The sequence below is a fragment of the Brachionichthys hirsutus genome, chromosome 20 (genome assembly GCF_040956055.1).
Source record: "Brachionichthys hirsutus isolate HB-005 chromosome 20, CSIRO-AGI_Bhir_v1, whole genome shotgun sequence".
NCBI classification, from domain to species: Eukaryota; Metazoa; Chordata; class Actinopteri; order Lophiiformes; family Brachionichthyidae; genus Brachionichthys; species Brachionichthys hirsutus.
The window spans coordinates 7,329,607-7,345,969 of record NC_090916.1 but is presented as its reverse complement, the minus strand read 5'-3'; the positions used below and the strand labels follow the sequence as shown (position 1 = coordinate 7,345,969).

Sequence of the window (16,363 nt, the reverse complement as noted above, 5' to 3'; positions counted from 1 at the left end):
TCATCATCAAACAAATGCAATCAGGTACTTCAGCAGAAAACCCCCGCCCCTTTTTTCAAGCGCAAATAGTAAAATAAAGCTCGCCGTTCGGTGAGTTTAGGTTTTACAGCGGGTTCTCCTTACCTTGCCAGGTCGCTACGCCACCGCAGGAAAATGATCAGATTAAATAAAGGTTTATGATCTGTAGAAAAACGCTTGATGCTCTGTGCGTACCTGAGACAAGTGTTGATTCCCAGCTGCTCCACAGACGACAATGCAACGCTCTTCACACTCTGCTCCTCTGCTGTAAAACAAGACAATTAAAAGAGGAGAGTTGGTTATTAGAAAGCACAGAAATACCCAGAGGAGGGAGGTTTCTGGGTTGAAAACACTCCCTGCAGGGTACCTCTAACACGGGGCGTTTCAACCCTGGAGAATTGGGGGGAAAACAGAACAAATCATCTCTTGCTACTTTTAAGGCACCGCTGTTGTGCTGCTACGTCGAGGTAATTTTGCAGTTGGCAGGTTTACGGCAGTTGTCTGGCATTTAATTGTGATGTTTGCGAGGTAGCGTGGCACCAAGGTGACTTGGGTAATTTCTCTAACAGTCAGCTACGGGTAATTTCACAGCAGCATTTTTGATGGTTAAGAGCCGTGGAGTCATAAATCTAGGTTGGTGGAGTTTAAATGTTTTGCCGTGTGAGAAAGCCTGGGACTTTATGTTGAGCTGGGTCCTGCAGCAGCTGGGAGCTTCATCGTGTAACGGCGTGCAGACTCGGCGTGTAGGGATGCTCTCGCCAGCTGCTCTCGTGGGCTCTTAATACATTCGTTTTTTAGCGTTACGGTTGTAATTGTGTGGAGAGACAGACGAATGAGGCAATAACTTGCAGGAAGAGTGGGATTTTGTTTTTGAAAGATGCTTCCAAGGCTTCCTGGCTTTAGGGGGGAATAATATTATTCCATTTGTGCTAATGGATGTGTTTGCGATGCAATGATGAGAAGTTTTGCAGCAATTAATACGTGAAATATTATGGCGAGCGGCAGGGAAAACTTGAAATCCAATTTGCAGTCTAATGGTGGAGAAATGTGCAAAGGGAATGATAATATCATAGCTGCAATCTGCGTTTCCATGTGATAATTCAATATTGTTACCGTGGGATAATTACAGCTGAGAGCTGTGGAATAATCACAAAACAAAAATCAAATTTAACATTCATTTTGGAGAAAATGACTCACGATGAGAGCATGAAGTCGTGCCAGCACTACAAGTGTCATGTTTTCTATCTCACCCTTCGCTCCTCTCATTATTAGTGTCTCTAAAAACCTCTGGCTGGTGGCAATTACTGTCTAATGGAGATGAATGCTCACTCTTGTATTCATTTCCTTCCTCCCCATGTGCCACCGCTGTCTGTTTTACAGTCCTCGGCAAGAACAGGAACGTTTGACTTTAGCTAAAAACAATTGGTCGACTCCACACGCGATGCCGCTCTGATATTAGCGTTACATAATTGCTAATCGAAGCGATAGTGAAAGTTATCGAGAGTAATGCCAGGGATCAGCATTTCACTGCGTGCCTTATTCATTTCCACAATCCTTATGATCCTGAGTTACTTTGGGGAAATTAAAACCAAAGTCATATCGTAAATAGAAAAGCCAGCAGAATCTAAGGGCTTAGGCTGATGAGTCTTTGAAGCGAGATGCATTAAGAGAAAATCCTTTGAGACGTAACTTCTGGCGATGTTGCACTCGACATCAGGAAAAAGCCAACAGCCTTATTGTTTATTGTTGCCTTCTAAAGGCGGCAGAAGCATCTCCATGAACATGAAAGGCATCCGTAAACACTTTTATGTCCCAGGTGTTCACATCTCTGGGAGGCTCAGCTGAACCCTCGACACCAGCCTGCGTGGCTGGAAAGGTGCAGCAAAGGTTTGGTTTTAGTTTTGTCCCCAAGGTGGCAGAAAGCATCAAAGGCCTGTGGTGCTAGTCTTCCTGAGAGCAAGAAGAGCGGCAGTAAATATTCAGCATATGAAAACTGACCGAAGGAGAAGTAGAAAGGTAGTACCAGGAAATAGCAAGAGCAATAATTGGATCGAGATGCAGCCCACATGACGTATGCATGATTGTCCATTAACAAATCATAGCCTTCTTAGCCCCGCCTCCTCCAGCCTTCTTACTCACCTGCTACTCACAAAGGCCACCTCTCGCCTGCAGCGTTGAAGCCTTTGCTCCTCCTCCACTATTCCTCATTTCATAAGTTAAATCTCGCTGGAACAATTTCTGTTTATGGGTCTTTTCAAATCCTGTTTAGCGTTGCCTCCGCTGCTTCAGCTCCGCTCCATCTTCATCCATGTCTGAATGTCCGCTGCCCACATCCTTAACACGATCATTTTCGCCTTAAGGATTAACCATTCAACCATTGTTCAATAAATCGCCGCTTAGTCCTCTCTTTTTTTGCATCAGTGACTTCATTTTATGCTATTTGAGTCCTATTTTTTTTTTATAAAACAGAACAATTTTAAATATCCTCTGGATGTTAACCCTAAAATTCTCGCTGTTTATAGCAAAAATCTTTTTTTTTTAAATATAACTGGAGGTCCTGAATTCAAGAATTGAGGTGACTCCTTCCGCAGCCGGCTAATGTAGGAGTAGAACGTGGTGAGAAAATCGAATTACTGACGATCCGCTTGAGAAGCACAGATCTGTGGATGAGCCATTAAAGGTGTAACACGCAAAAAGGCGCTCGCTCTCTTGGCTTCCAGGCACCCAATTTCAAAGGGTAGCTGGTAATAAATGAGATTGCCAGGCAGCGAGCTTCAGGAGACGCAGGCGTGAGGGGAGAAGAGACGCAACGCAGAACAGGGAGCTGACAGGGGTTAATGCTTGGCAAATGAGTCTGCCCCCCTCCTTACAATGGAGCAGCGGAAGCAGGGCGCAGTGGATGAAGCTGTAGTCTACATCAATCAAACAGTAAGGGGTCCCCACCAGCCGTTACCCTGCTGCACACGCACACACACACACACACACGCAGACACTTTCAGACATGTAACTGGTAGATTGCAGAATTATGTGTAAAAGTATTTTGACGGAAAAGTGGAAAGATCAACAACTTTGAAGAGGCTGAACTGATAAATCAAACGCTCAGAATTCGGTTTCTTCGCCGATAAAGACACCGCCCCCCTAAAAAAATAGTTTCTCTTCTGCAGCGAAGGGCTGACAAGTCTTTCCTTTTTATTGAGGAAGGCATAATAAGTAAAAACCCCAACCCCCCCCCCCCCCCCCCCCCCCCAAATTCTGATTGCTATTTAAAATTCCATTTTTAAAGCGTTTTGCAGTTTCTTCAGGATTTGTTGTTACCTGTTAGTAACACAGGGATCAAATTACGCACAGTAACATGTGATCAAGAGGCCATTACTTTAACACTTTGTTAATATTCAGTCATTATCTGTCAGATGAGGTTGTTTAGCCCGCTGGCTAAAAAAAACAAAACAAGCCGAAATCCTGAAATCTCACGTGCGATTTGAGAAACGTGCTCTCTGTAACCTGATAATGAGTCTGAATGTCTCTATTTTTTATTTATTTTATCCTCAGCTGCTAATCCACAGGGAATGTACCCAACTTCCAAACAACACTGACTCGAGACAGCTCAACAACATTCAGCCTTCAACATGCCTTCATCCACGCGTAGATCAGGTCCAACTATTTCTGTTAAGCTATCCTGAAGTCATCCCAACGTTTTTAGTCCCATGCCTTTTTTTAGTATAGGTTTAGTTTTTAATGAGCAGAAATGTAAGTTTCTTCACAAAAACTACAGCCGAAGTCAACACTTCTCTTTCCTCTGCTGAAACTGTCCTGGCAAATTCCCGGGGAACGTCTTTCCCAAAGACTTTTCTTGCTGCCAGTCTTCAAGACATACAGCCTGACGAGATGATGCAACAACAAAAGAACGTGACCCATTTCGACCAAGACGCTCAATGAACCGAAATAGAGATTGTCCCACACGGCACATACAAGCACCGCCTCACAAACACCTTTGGTTTGTGAGGTGGGAAGTGAATGTGTTTGTTTTTCCCCCCCACTGACCTTTGTGCTGAGCTGGAGAGAAGAAGCACTCGGCGGAAGAGCTGGATAAGCGGGTCACGACCCTGTCGAGGAAGTCGGCCAGAACTGTAGAGAAAATAAGCACATATTCACAAAAGATTTGTTAGCGCAGCTGCAACACATCCTGAGTTCAAAGCGGGGCCTCTTGACCCATTTTTACAATGTAGATAACATCCAGATATGTGTTTCATTATTTGTTTTTTATTATTATTAATTGTAATCTAGTAAAACCACGGAGGTTATAGCACCCATCAATTGCGTACATTACCCCTAAATGTACCCCGTAATCTACCCCCGTAATCTACCCCTTCAGCGACTGACGTGTTCATAAGTAAAGTAAGACCACCGCTTCTGTTCCAATCAAAGCGGTGGATGTAATTCAGCGTATCTATTTTCATAGCAGGTGGTTGTGGCTTTTCATTTGTGTTCAACAGCTCAATGACCACGGAGCCCACCTACGACTCAGCGTGCAATTATGTCGATTCAGCGCTTCTCAGATGACCCCCCCCCCCCCTCTTCCTCCAAGTCATCGGTAGATCAACAGAAAAAACTCTAGAATAAATTGTCGTTATCTTGAACACATATTCCCACGACTGCTTTTTACCCGCAACAAAGGAATGTGTGTTTTTGTCAATAAATGCGGGATTGCAGCCTTTCAATCTGTCGAGGGGCTGTGAGATTAGAGAACACAATCAGCGCTTCGCACGAGTGAATTCACGTCATTGACGTGCTGCTAAGGAGGATCACTGAGCGATCAATGAGCTGACACTGGGGGGGGCTAACACCTCATCAAGCACATTCATTCCCATCCTACAGATGATTATCACAAAAATGATAATCAGTTTGTTTATACGTCGAGACAGTAATTGATCAATAAATTGCCCGGGAAAAAGGATGGTAAATGCTTCAATTTCCCCCACTTCAATGTTTCTTTTTTTTTTTTTTTAAAGTAGAACGCCAGGTTTTGCATGTTTAATGATGAACAAAATAAAGTACAACTTCTAGATAAGAGAGGCATAAATGGATCTTGATCATGTTCCTCCACTGAAAAGCCTTAAATGTGCGCCGTAGCGGAGAGGTGCCGGCGCTTTTTCACGGGAGTTTCGCCGATGAAAGGAAGCAATCACCGTTTGGTACATGCGTTGTCAGGCCTCCTTCATTTAAACGGTTTCTCGCCTCTTTCAACAGCTGTTTACGCCACGTCGGCGCCGTCCCAATGGCGGTGATGAGAGCTTAAAAATGCTCAGATGTATGTAATCTTGGTGAAGAAGTGTGCGCGGTGCTTCCAGGCACGACAACATATGGGCCGTAGTTCAGTGTCAAGGTTTTAAGTTTCTTGTTCATCACCACGACTCTAAAATTTCTGTGTTAAAAAACATTTAAACAATTCTTACTTTATAGAGTGCTAACTGGAGTTAAAACTTGTGAACGTGCAGAGGAACCCATGTTCCTGCCGCATTATGAATTTATTAGAAATGCTGATTTGTGTGTGGTAAATGTCAGTTTCCAAGGACACGGACACACACGCACACACACACACACACACGCCCCACTACTCGTATATCTGGCCTTCATTGAGATGCAAGTTAGACACAACCAACAGAATGGTACTGATTAGCCTGAGGAACAGCAGATAGATAAAATCCAAGGTTGAATTTAGGATAAGAAGTGAGGCCCATATGTTGTTTTCCTCGGGTTTTTCTTGGCGAAGTGTACTTCAGCTGTGAACTGAATAACAAAACAATCTCGAAAATGTACAAATGCATCCAACAAACAAAAAGTCTCCCCTTATAAAGATATGTAATCTTCATTGCTCCTCGGTGTTACCGCCAGCCATAAGGATTTGTGAATGCGGATCGTCAATAGTCCACACCCCTAATCGATATGTGTGATTATATATTCATAACGCTACGGCAGGGTAGCAAAACAGCTGCTCACCGTTCCCAGTTAAGACGTTGGGTTTGGAGGTCATGACTTTAAAGTACTGTCTCCTGCACGTCTCCATCCAGCCCCCCACGTCCTCCGAGTCTTTGGATGATGCCAGAAATTCGCTGATCTCAGAGTCTGGAAAAATGGTGTAAAGACAGGTGAAGAGTCGGAATAATTCAACAGGTCACCGTGCCTGCGCCGTCGACAACGCCGTTCACCTTGTGAGTTCTGGAGGATCTGCGGTGGGTCCAGGTTATAGCAGTGAGGGAGAGGGTAGTTTGAAAACATCGGCCATGGGTAAGGATCTTCTCCCTTCGATGACCGGATGAAGACATTCAATCAACTATTTTACACATCATCGTGTTGTCAGACGTGGCTGCGCTGAGATAATGGCTGTTTGAGTTATCGACGTTCCAGTCGTTTGTCATTTAAGAGACTTATATTAGCGTTAAGACATAAACAGTGATTTGATTCATTAAAGAATTCAGACCAAATATATCTTTTTGTATTTGACAGATTTCTGATCCCTATAATCCTCCAGACAGGAGAGATTAACAAAACAGGCCTATGAAACAGAGAGGAAATAACAGTTGAAGTAATTTGCACTCGCCCCTTTAGAAATCCCTCTCATATCCTTTCCTTGACCTCGGTGTAAATTAGTTTTCCTGTTTTGCGTTCTGTGTAAACAACACCTAAATAAATGATATATATCTCAAAGCACAGTGAGAGAATAATGCTGCAAGACTGAATCCCCGTCGGTAGCCAGAGGGTCTCTTTAAAATGAACAGTAACACAGACACAGGAGAGAAATGGATACATGAAGAACCAATCATGAGCGTCGAGTTTGTGTTAATGAAAAATTCATATTGTAATTAAAGAATGATTAAAGGACACTAAAAAAAAAAGTAGAGCCAATTTGCCAGTTTACTCAGCAGCCAATATAAATGATCTCTCTTCCACAAAGGCTTTTCTTCAGCAACAAACAATCGGGTGCTGCGAAACGACTTCATTAAAATGTGATGTTAGGTCTGTATCGGTCTGTCTCAAGGCGGAGACGAGCTTTAGATTGCTCCGACCTAACGCCAGGATACGATTAATTGAGCACGGCTGACCTCTTGTAGCACTCGAGGAGGAAGTTTCCTCTCGGATGGACCTCCCACCACACCGACACGAACAAGAACGTGGTTCCTCTCCACTGATAGAGCGTCTACGATGACCTCCCTGATAAGGAGGAGGAGAGATTAGACAGTAATTGATAACCTGAGAGGTATCTGAAGCAAATAGATTCGTGTTCTACAATATATCTGCAAGATGAGAAAGGTGTTTCAGGAGGTGTCTTATGCATATGTAGAATAAAAAGCATGTAAATCAGGTGTTTTACACCAATTAGTTAGACCTGAGGTAACTTACGCTGCAGAGTCTTCTAAAAGACATTATAAAAGGTCTGAAGGCTCTGAATGACTGAATTCTTGCTGCAAGGCAATGGAGAAAAGAAAGAGAGGCAGGTTTTCATGTAGAATTTTAGATAAGATCAGAGAATACTCCAATTATAAAGCCACATTGGGGTCAGCCCGTGTCAGCCTTGGTGGAGGATTCTGATAGCTGAAGCAATTTGGACTTGAAATTAGTAATAAAGGGACTATTTCTGTACAAGGGCCTGTTGGCTATAACAAGTCATTTGCATACATCTTTGAGAATGAAACAGAAAGTCACAGCTGGGGTCGAATAAAGTATGCAGATTATCACCAGAAAGAAGTTCTGGTGGATTTAGGCTTTGCTCATCACCAGCAAGACCACACAAAAGAAAATCCAGGAACCTGACCGAAACGTTGAGCAGGAGCAAAGTATGGTCCGTGCAAGTCAAGAGTGTTTGCTGTAATGTTAGTTCTGACATTATTTATTTCAATTTAACAGCTGTAGCTGCAACTGGGTGAAAATACACTTATTTTAAGTGAGAATATTAGCATCATGCTAAAGTCTGTGTTTGAGAACCAGCTGAGAATGATATTTGGATAGAAATTCTAACAATAAATTGAGCAGCGAGGGATGTTTAAATAACTGAGCGGACATTTTTGGTGTGTTTGTCGGTGCGTACCCCTCACTGGCGTCTGCTTCGGTGACGTTCTCCCTCTGCCTCTGCAGCAGCACTGAGCAGATGCTGTACTGGCTCTCCAGCAGCAGGAAGGAGTCCAAATTACAGCAGAGCACACTGAGAAGTCTGCGGCAACAGACACACACACACACACACGCAAATATTCAAAACAGAGATACTGTGGCGGAACAGCAGCACCGAGCGGTTCGGGCTGTAATGTCATTTGCAGTGGAAAAACAGGGCAAAATCCCGGAAACAAAGACCTTGGGATACTGCTTGTCTATTTCCCCTGGCCTTGTGCCGTCTGTCTGCTGGATCAGTCTACAAGCTTTGCTAGGTAGGAAACCCGTGAGGACGCTTCATGGCCTTTTTAGTTGCTATAACACCGGGCTTCAGCAGGCTGTTCAGCTCCAGCAGCACTTTGTTTCATGCAGGGGAGTTCAAGTCCTGCACAGAGGAAATGATTCAAACCCGTATTTGATCATGCAAATGTTTTTTTTTTAGCTTCAGCGATACAAATGGTCTCGTATCAGACAGTTTTCGTATTTTGAAGGAATTATGAAGACGCGTGTCGACGAGGTTATTTAGAATGCTGTTATTTCTCCTGTTTGTTCCCCGTCTTTGAAAATAAAAGTGTGTTAGAATCATAACGACACGATCGGAAACATACGTTTGTCTGACCTCCTGTTCGGATTGAACTGCTTCCACCTCCAGCCTCCGCTCTGAGCTGCAGCTTTATAGTTAATGCAATGCAGAGATGAAAGCGATAGCGACTTTCTCATCTAACGCTCAACAAGAAAGCAAATAAATAGGTGCATAAAATATTATGCTCCAGTAGTTACTTTAATATATTCCCCCCCAAAACACGTAGCATCTTCCAGACTCATCATTAGACACCTGAGGATATTGTGTGGTTATCAGCAATGTGACAATTCAATTATATTTAACCGCGCTTTAACCTGAACAATAAGCCGAACCGAAATTTTAAGCTGCAGTGATGTAGGCAGATTCTTCCTCGACTCATTTTACAAAAGTCAAAAGTCAAAGATCGTGTTTTATTTCAACGCCTTATCCTTTATGATGACATTATGATGTCTGTTCTTCATAAATATAGAAATACACACACACACATATATAAACACAAACATACACATCCCATCTTATTTCGCTCTTATCCAGAGAAATCCTTTCATCATTCTTTGAGTGCTGGTTAATCAAAGTATAAAGAACGATGTCAGTCTGCTGCTGGCAGAGGCTTAAGTGTGTGTGTGTGTGCGTGTGTGTGTGTGTGCATATACCTGATACCATATGTGTTCCCCCACCTATATTTATATAGGAAAAATATCTATCTCACCTGAGGCCAAATGTGTGAGACTGTTCGTAGTGGAAGAGGGAGCTAATCTTCGCATCTGAATTCACAGCAATCAGCCTGTCAACCAAGTCCTGTGGAGGAAAAATGAGAGGCTGTGAAAACAAATTCAGCCGTTGCGATGGAAAAGGAAGAAGTGAGGATATCTACAATGTGAGGTGAAAATATATACATCAGGCCCGGGGTGCTTGGAGTTTCGAAGGAGGGCCTTGCGAGGTAAAACAACATGTGTGGGTGGAGGTTTGAGGGAAAATAAAGAGTACAAATGTGCCCTCAAATGGCTAAAAGTGGCAATGCATTAAGTTTGGATTACACGGTGTACAGAACACTCACAGGAATGGAGCTGGGAGTTTCTCTCAGGGTGTATTCACTCTTGTTGGCGAGAGGCTGGCGGCACAGGAGCTCCCACACCGACCGGGAGGAGGACAGCAGGTTGACCAAAGACAGGAAAGACTGGCGACAGAGACAGTTGGACAGACAGGAAGAGGGTTAGAGGAAGCATTAATACAACAAGACACCAACATGGACCTGGTCGGGCAGCTGACACTCCGATAAGGCCGGCTTAAGAGTCACCAGTGGCAGCGCCTGGTTCACGCTTCACTTCCTGTCCGGACTGCTTGGCTAGTTTCACTTAGAGATAGGAGTTGGTTCCACTCAGAAACACACATACCGACACACGCTGGAGCTTCAAAGCTCTGCTGGTTTAAATAATCATTTCACACTGGCGTCACCTTGAGGCAGCTCCTGTCTATGGGGTCCATGGGTGTGGTTCTGGGCCGGACCACTCTGGCATCCTCGCTGCCGCACTCCAGAACAGACCACAGCTCTATCACCAGAACCGATATGAAACCTGCAAAGCCGCGAGAAGCCAGTGGTGAGAGTTTGGATCTGCGTGGAGAACGTCTTTTTATAGCCACGATGCAGCAGAACTGAAGAACAAAGGAGCCAAATTTGTTGAAACATTTTAAAGATAGCATGAATAATACAGGGAGGTTAGCATTTTAGCTGGTTAGTGTTTGTTTGTTTGTCAGTAACATTTCAGTACCTGAACTTTGCAAAGCCGCCACCCCTGGAGCGGTCGCTGCCACCTGCGTTACCATCACGCCATATCCAAACTTCTCACAGCGGCTCACCTGCAGAACAAAACACAAAGAAATCCCATCATTTACAAAGATAACGCTGTACTATATTTTGGGGTTTGATGTTTTAGGACAGGATGGACTCAGAATAAAAAAAATTAAAATGAACATGAACTTTAAACCACGTTTCGTACAGGAGGAAAAGCAAAATTATAAATGAGCATTGTTGATTTTGTTATGCAAATCCTGCTAGGGCACTGTTAGAATCCTGCAGAGAAATTAAATTGCAAATTATTTGTGCAGTAGGCAGACCCTTAGTTAATTATAAGACAATGTCACATCTAAAAATAGATTAGATATCATTTTAATTCCATAATTAAAGCGAAAAGGGAGTGCAGTCGTACAAAGGGGATTAGCTAAGGCTTGCAATATGAAGCATATACATGCAACCCTTCTGTATGCATGTCAGTCATTTTTGAATTGCCTGCATCAAACAATACAAATAAACATTAATGGTGGAACAAAGGACCACATTTTGAACACTATTATTTTTTCTGGTGAAAAAGGACTATGTTGGGGGCGTCCAGTTTTTACCTGTGTTGCATTTGAGTGCAGCATTACCTGCAGTTTTTTAGTAAAGCGCGAGAACATGTAGGACACGCACTCGTTGATGGCCCCCGTCTGCTGGAGCAGCAGGAGGCCTTTAGGAGTCGCAGCAAAGTTCAGCAAGCTGTCCAGCAGCGTCTCGTCCCAGATGAGCCTATGACAACGACAAAATCTTTCACCTACTCCAATCCCAGGTCAACATCTTTATTTAAAGTGGTTGTCATGGATACATAATGCTGTTATTGCTATGTTGATTTGTTCACTGCAGCACTCGGAGAAAAGTGGCGGTTGTATGTTTTCCACTCACTTCAAATTCCTCATCAAAGGTGTTGGGAGTGTTTACAAGCTTACAGTCATGTCTGACAAGCTAGTAATGCTCTCTGGAGGAGGATTTAGATTTCATATTCAAAAACAGTTCATTATAATTCAGCTTTCTGCTTTGAAAATTAGAATTCTGTGTCTTTAAAAGTCTCCGTAATACTTCTGTTATAAACAAAAAACGGCTTTAATTTCCAGGGATTTTAATGAAGCCCTCAAAATGAATTGTGTGCGTGTAGCCTCACATGTTCTGCAGCTCCGGGCTAGATGTTCCGGCATTGTCTCCGGGTGCAGGGGCTGGAACACTTTCTGACAAGGAACTGGCCTAAAAAGAAAAAAGTAACCACCATTTTTTTTTTATCTCTAGCTGTATCGTAGCAGGAGGTGGATATAGGTGGCACAATGGACCGCATCCATTTTTGTTTCCCTGCTCTGAGGAGATTCTTCCTCTGACTAAAGCAGTGTGCTAAACATTAAATGAAGCAGATTGCAGTGGCTCGTTAATTTCATCCATTCGGTAGCGGCTCACTCCGCGGCGAACGAGTGAAGGAAGAACACTGCATTCATTAAGCAAATGAAGCATGACAGGGAGTACTCTAGCCGGTGAAACTGATCATTAGATATGGACACCCTCTCTATTTGATATTCCAGAAGGCAAAAAAAAGGATACAAAATCGCATCCATCATCTTTCCCAGTGTTTTTTTATGCATAGTTTAGGAGCAGAGCCTTCAAGCAAACAATATATTATTATTAACAGACAGCATACAGCAACCCTTATTCTGCGAAATTTTTATTTTCCGTTTTAGTAACCTCAAGCATCAACCACCTACGTACCTTTTTCCATGCAGCAGCTAGAGCCTTGTGCAGGCCGTAGGGTCGGAGTACCTGCAGACCCTCACAGGTGTTGTACATCTGCCTACAAACAAAGATAAAGGCGCCGCATAACGTACGGGAGCCGTCGGCCTCGCTGAGTGATGGCGGCGCTTTATCTAGCAGCTTCAGGGTGAACTGTACGATGACATGAGCGGCAAAGGTTCTACAGAGGAGAGAACAAGACGGCATCAGATTCAAAATGGACAGAATTAATAACGTGTGTCGTGCCTCATCCCTTCCTACTCCTCCTACTACTCCTTTGGTGTAACTTTTAATTAAAACAATACATATTACAAATGTACAAGATATTTTAAATACTTTTTTTTTTAAACACACATTGTGCATTAGATAAATAAAATTTGTTTTATTGTTGAAAAAACATTCTGCATTTACCAGCAAGATGTAAGTAAAGAGATTCTAAAAATGAAAGAACTTCTGCTCATTTTTACATCATTTTTACATCAAAGAATGAATGGAAAGCCAATTTACAGACCGGGAGCAGAACTCGGCGCCTCTGAGTGACCTTAAGTATCCTGTTACAACTTTTTGGAGTTCAAAATCAGGAGACAAACCAGCGACAACTTCGGTTATAATCGGCTTCCTGTGCCCGGGAGGATTTGTTCCGCAGACGTAACTTTATATTGAAGCTACCGTGCTATGAAATATTATTTATTCATCACCATGAAGTATATAAAATGATAGTTTTTATTAAATCATAATTCAATCACAGTGCCTCACCTCTCAGAATGGGCCACATCTACATTCCTCTCGTACAGGAAGAGCGCTAATCCTCGGTCGGTGTTTGCGATGCGAGCCAGAACGTCGGCGACGAGAGTCAGCGTTGCTGCGGGAGATTTTAATTTAGCCTGAAAGCCATAGAGAATAAAAAACAATCATCCCACCGATTCAGATGAATGGAGAATTAGAGAAGGGATTAATTTAGCTTGAATGCTGATATCATTCATTTGACATTGATGAAACAAAGAAAAAGCGATTATATTTTCAGGGAAAAACTTTCCTGCTGTGATGACAACCACACTTTTTCTTTCCGTGACATGATTGGAACAAGTGATCGGACGTATCGATAAGGGTTTGGTGTGTGTGTGTGTTTGACCTGCTGTCCGCTGAGCAGCGCTACCACCGGAGCCAGCAGCGTCTGAATCACGGGGGTCTGGTAAAGACAGTCTGAAGCGCATTCTGTCCTGTCACACAGCGCCCACAGCACCTCCATCACCAGGTCGCTGGGCCACAGGGAGTCGGCGTCTACATTTACAGATCAGGTGCATGTCATACGTCATTATGGGCTTACGGAGCTGCCTGAGCCCCTGGCTGGATGTGAGTTGGAGGAATTACTTTCACGTGGCTCTTCCTGGGTGACATGTTGATATTTAAAAACAATAGTCTAAGCATCAAGTCTGACATCTTGGTCTCCGCCCAAATTAAATGACCGCGTGGCGCTAGAGCGAAGCAAAGGTTGAGTCTGGTTACTGGAACACACTGTGCACATCCACTTACTGGCAACAATGGGAGCAGCTCATCTTATCAATCGCATGGAAGTCACACCCACCATCTAGTAAGTCGTGTATCACCATCAACATGCAGCCTAGTTTAGGGCTGCTGTAATGCATTAAAGCATCGAGAATGAAACCAATACTCCCCTCTCCAATAGTATCGGTGTTGTTGTTGTTGTGTTACTATGGTTACTATGTGATGATTGAATGTTGATTTTGATTTATCTTGTTCCTGGCTTGTGTTGCAGATGTGACCTTCCTTTGAAGAAATGTAATAACTGTTGCTCTTTCTTAATAAATAATTTGCAGTTTTTTCTTTCTCTTTAAAGAATCCCATTCAATAGCTTAATGTCTTACTTCTCTCCTCTCTCCTAAACCAATAAAACACTTTAGATTTGTATAGCATTTTAAAAGCAGTGCATACATTCTAATCCTTAGTATTTCTACAATTTTATAAATAGATTTTTCATAAATAATGATGATAAAATGACCCCTTATCCACCTCTGCCATTGCGGTCTGCGGCATCATGACACCATGAGTGTGCTTGTCACGAATAAGCAGGTAAAATGTTCATATAAATCTGCGACTTCCTTTACTTGATTTCTCGCAGGAGCCAAACAACATGATTCTCTGTCACTGTCTAGCCAGAGGAGACTATTGATCACGGGCAGGAAGGTTTCTGCAGTGTAATTCAGGGGAATGAATGGTGCCGTAAAGCAAGGTCATCCAGGAGGCGGCCGTGGCACTGCATGACTCAGTCCAAGGTTAAGAGATAAAATATATGATCTGAGCAATGCTATTGTGCCTTGTACGGTGGGTCACTGCGCTCCTTCAGCCCCTGATTCTGGGCGTAGTTCATATCAGTGTGGGAGTGTGTGTGTGTGTGTGTGTGAGGCCCCCACCTGTCTGTGTGGTGTGACTGTGCAGAGGTTTGGGGTGTTGGTACACAATGTTAATCAGCATGACAACCAGGTCGGTCAGGCCGACCGGATCTGAAACACAGAGTTAAGAAATGAGTAAGTCGCTACGCAGCAGCAGTAAAACGGCAAAGCTCAACTCAAGTCATAGAATTTAAAAGTGGTAAAAAATGTTGTAAACCGGTTCAAACAGGAACAACAAAGGCTACAGTGGCCAGTTGTTTCCGGGCGTTCACTTCAAGGCGGCGCAAGCCTCCACTCAAAACCTTATCGTCGGTGCGACAACTTGATTGCCTCCCGACTTACTTGGAAGAAAGTGATTGATGACTAAAATAAAAGAGTATTTGGAGTTGTGACAGCAGACAGTGAGTCTGTCTTTATGGCCGATGTATCATTCACGTCGTTACGTAACATTATCTGCAGATGGGGGGGAGTGGTACCGTTGGTATCTGATCATATACATTCCTGTGAGAGATTTTCCGATGTAAAGATTACTGCTCTTGTAAAATCCTGATAAGAGGAATAGCTAGTCTCTGATTAAGGGGCCGTATCCCATCAGAAAGCACAGAAGGACATTTCCCAAAGAGCAGAAATATTCCATCTACTACTGTCATCAGAATATGCTAAGAAATTAAATATTATAGCCTCTGGGCTTCTGGAAATGTTCGTATTGTACCTTTGCGCTTCCTCCCTTTAATGGGAAAGAGTTTCCTCCCGTTGGTGTAGATGAGGACTTTCCCCAGGATGCACAGCGAGTGGACAAAATGGGCATATTCAAGCTCTCTTCCAGTGTAAACACTCCTCTGGGCTGAACCTGAAACATCAACAGAAAATATTCTTTCTGTAATAACATTTCAAATTTCCATGAAGTCCAAAATGTGTTTATTGTGAGATGAAAAGGAAACAAATTGACTTTGATTTTCTAATTTGCTGGTCACTCCTCATAAAACTTTGACACCCGCCCTTTTGATGCTGTGATGGGTGGACCTTCTCAAGGCACACAATCGAAAAAGCCTGGCAACCTTGGGAGTGAAGAAAGCCTCCTCCGTTATGAGGAGCGCATCGGTAACGGGGGAGTCTGCGTAGCTCCGCTCATCCAAGACAAGGTCGATATGTTCAGTCTGGACGGGCCAGCTGGCTTACAGGAGATAACACGCCGACATTCCCTGACTGTCGGCTCTAGTCGCTCGCATGCAGTGAACCTTTAGTCAAATGTGGAACTCCATGTTTTACCAGAAGCCTCAAGAACACTTGTCATTTCTGTAGGTATTGCAGCAAATGTAATAACGCAAAAGGAATTGTTGTAATTTGTTGTAGGCGTAGGTTCTATCACATCCGTCACATGAGCAAGCCGACCCGGTGTGTCACGGTTCTGTTCCGCTTTGGTTCTTGGGGCCTGTGTTCCACTGCTCTTCTTCCAGCGTTGGAGGCCGCTTCTTGACCTTGAGTTCAGCAGCGAGACAAACTTAAATCTGACTAGTGATCTGGAGGCAGAAGCAACGACGTCCCTTCGTCTCCTCAACCAATCAGAGACGTGACAAGCGCCTTTCTGCTTTTCTGTTCTCACTTTGACTCGACAATCCAGTCACG

The 16,363-nt window shown here is 43.5% G+C and overlaps 1 protein-coding gene across 1 annotated transcript in view; it reads right to left on the bottom strand.

Moving 5' to 3' along the window:
* tbc1d32 (TBC1 domain family, member 32) overlaps positions 1-16,363 on the bottom strand; it is a 29,509-nt gene that overhangs the window by 9,270 nt on the left and 3,876 nt on the right. Inside the window, exons 12-28 of the mRNA XM_068753783.1 lie at positions 15,450-15,587; positions 14,759-14,848; positions 13,459-13,607; positions 13,083-13,210; positions 12,306-12,507; positions 11,716-11,795; positions 11,168-11,306; positions 10,513-10,600; positions 10,199-10,317; positions 9,801-9,920; positions 9,453-9,541; positions 8,102-8,224; positions 7,119-7,227; positions 6,225-6,318; positions 6,016-6,141; positions 4,060-4,143; positions 214-283 (exon numbers count right to left, since the gene is read on the bottom strand). Of these exons, the coding sequence (XP_068609884.1) occupies positions 214-283; positions 4,060-4,143; positions 6,016-6,141; positions 6,225-6,318; positions 7,119-7,227; positions 8,102-8,224; positions 9,453-9,541; positions 9,801-9,920; positions 10,199-10,317; positions 10,513-10,600; positions 11,168-11,306; positions 11,716-11,795; positions 12,306-12,507; positions 13,083-13,210; positions 13,459-13,607; positions 14,759-14,848; positions 15,450-15,587 (1,948 nt within the window). The remainder of the gene's footprint in view (positions 1-213; positions 284-4,059; positions 4,144-6,015; positions 6,142-6,224; positions 6,319-7,118; positions 7,228-8,101; positions 8,225-9,452; positions 9,542-9,800; positions 9,921-10,198; positions 10,318-10,512; positions 10,601-11,167; positions 11,307-11,715; positions 11,796-12,305; positions 12,508-13,082; positions 13,211-13,458; positions 13,608-14,758; positions 14,849-15,449; positions 15,588-16,363) is intronic.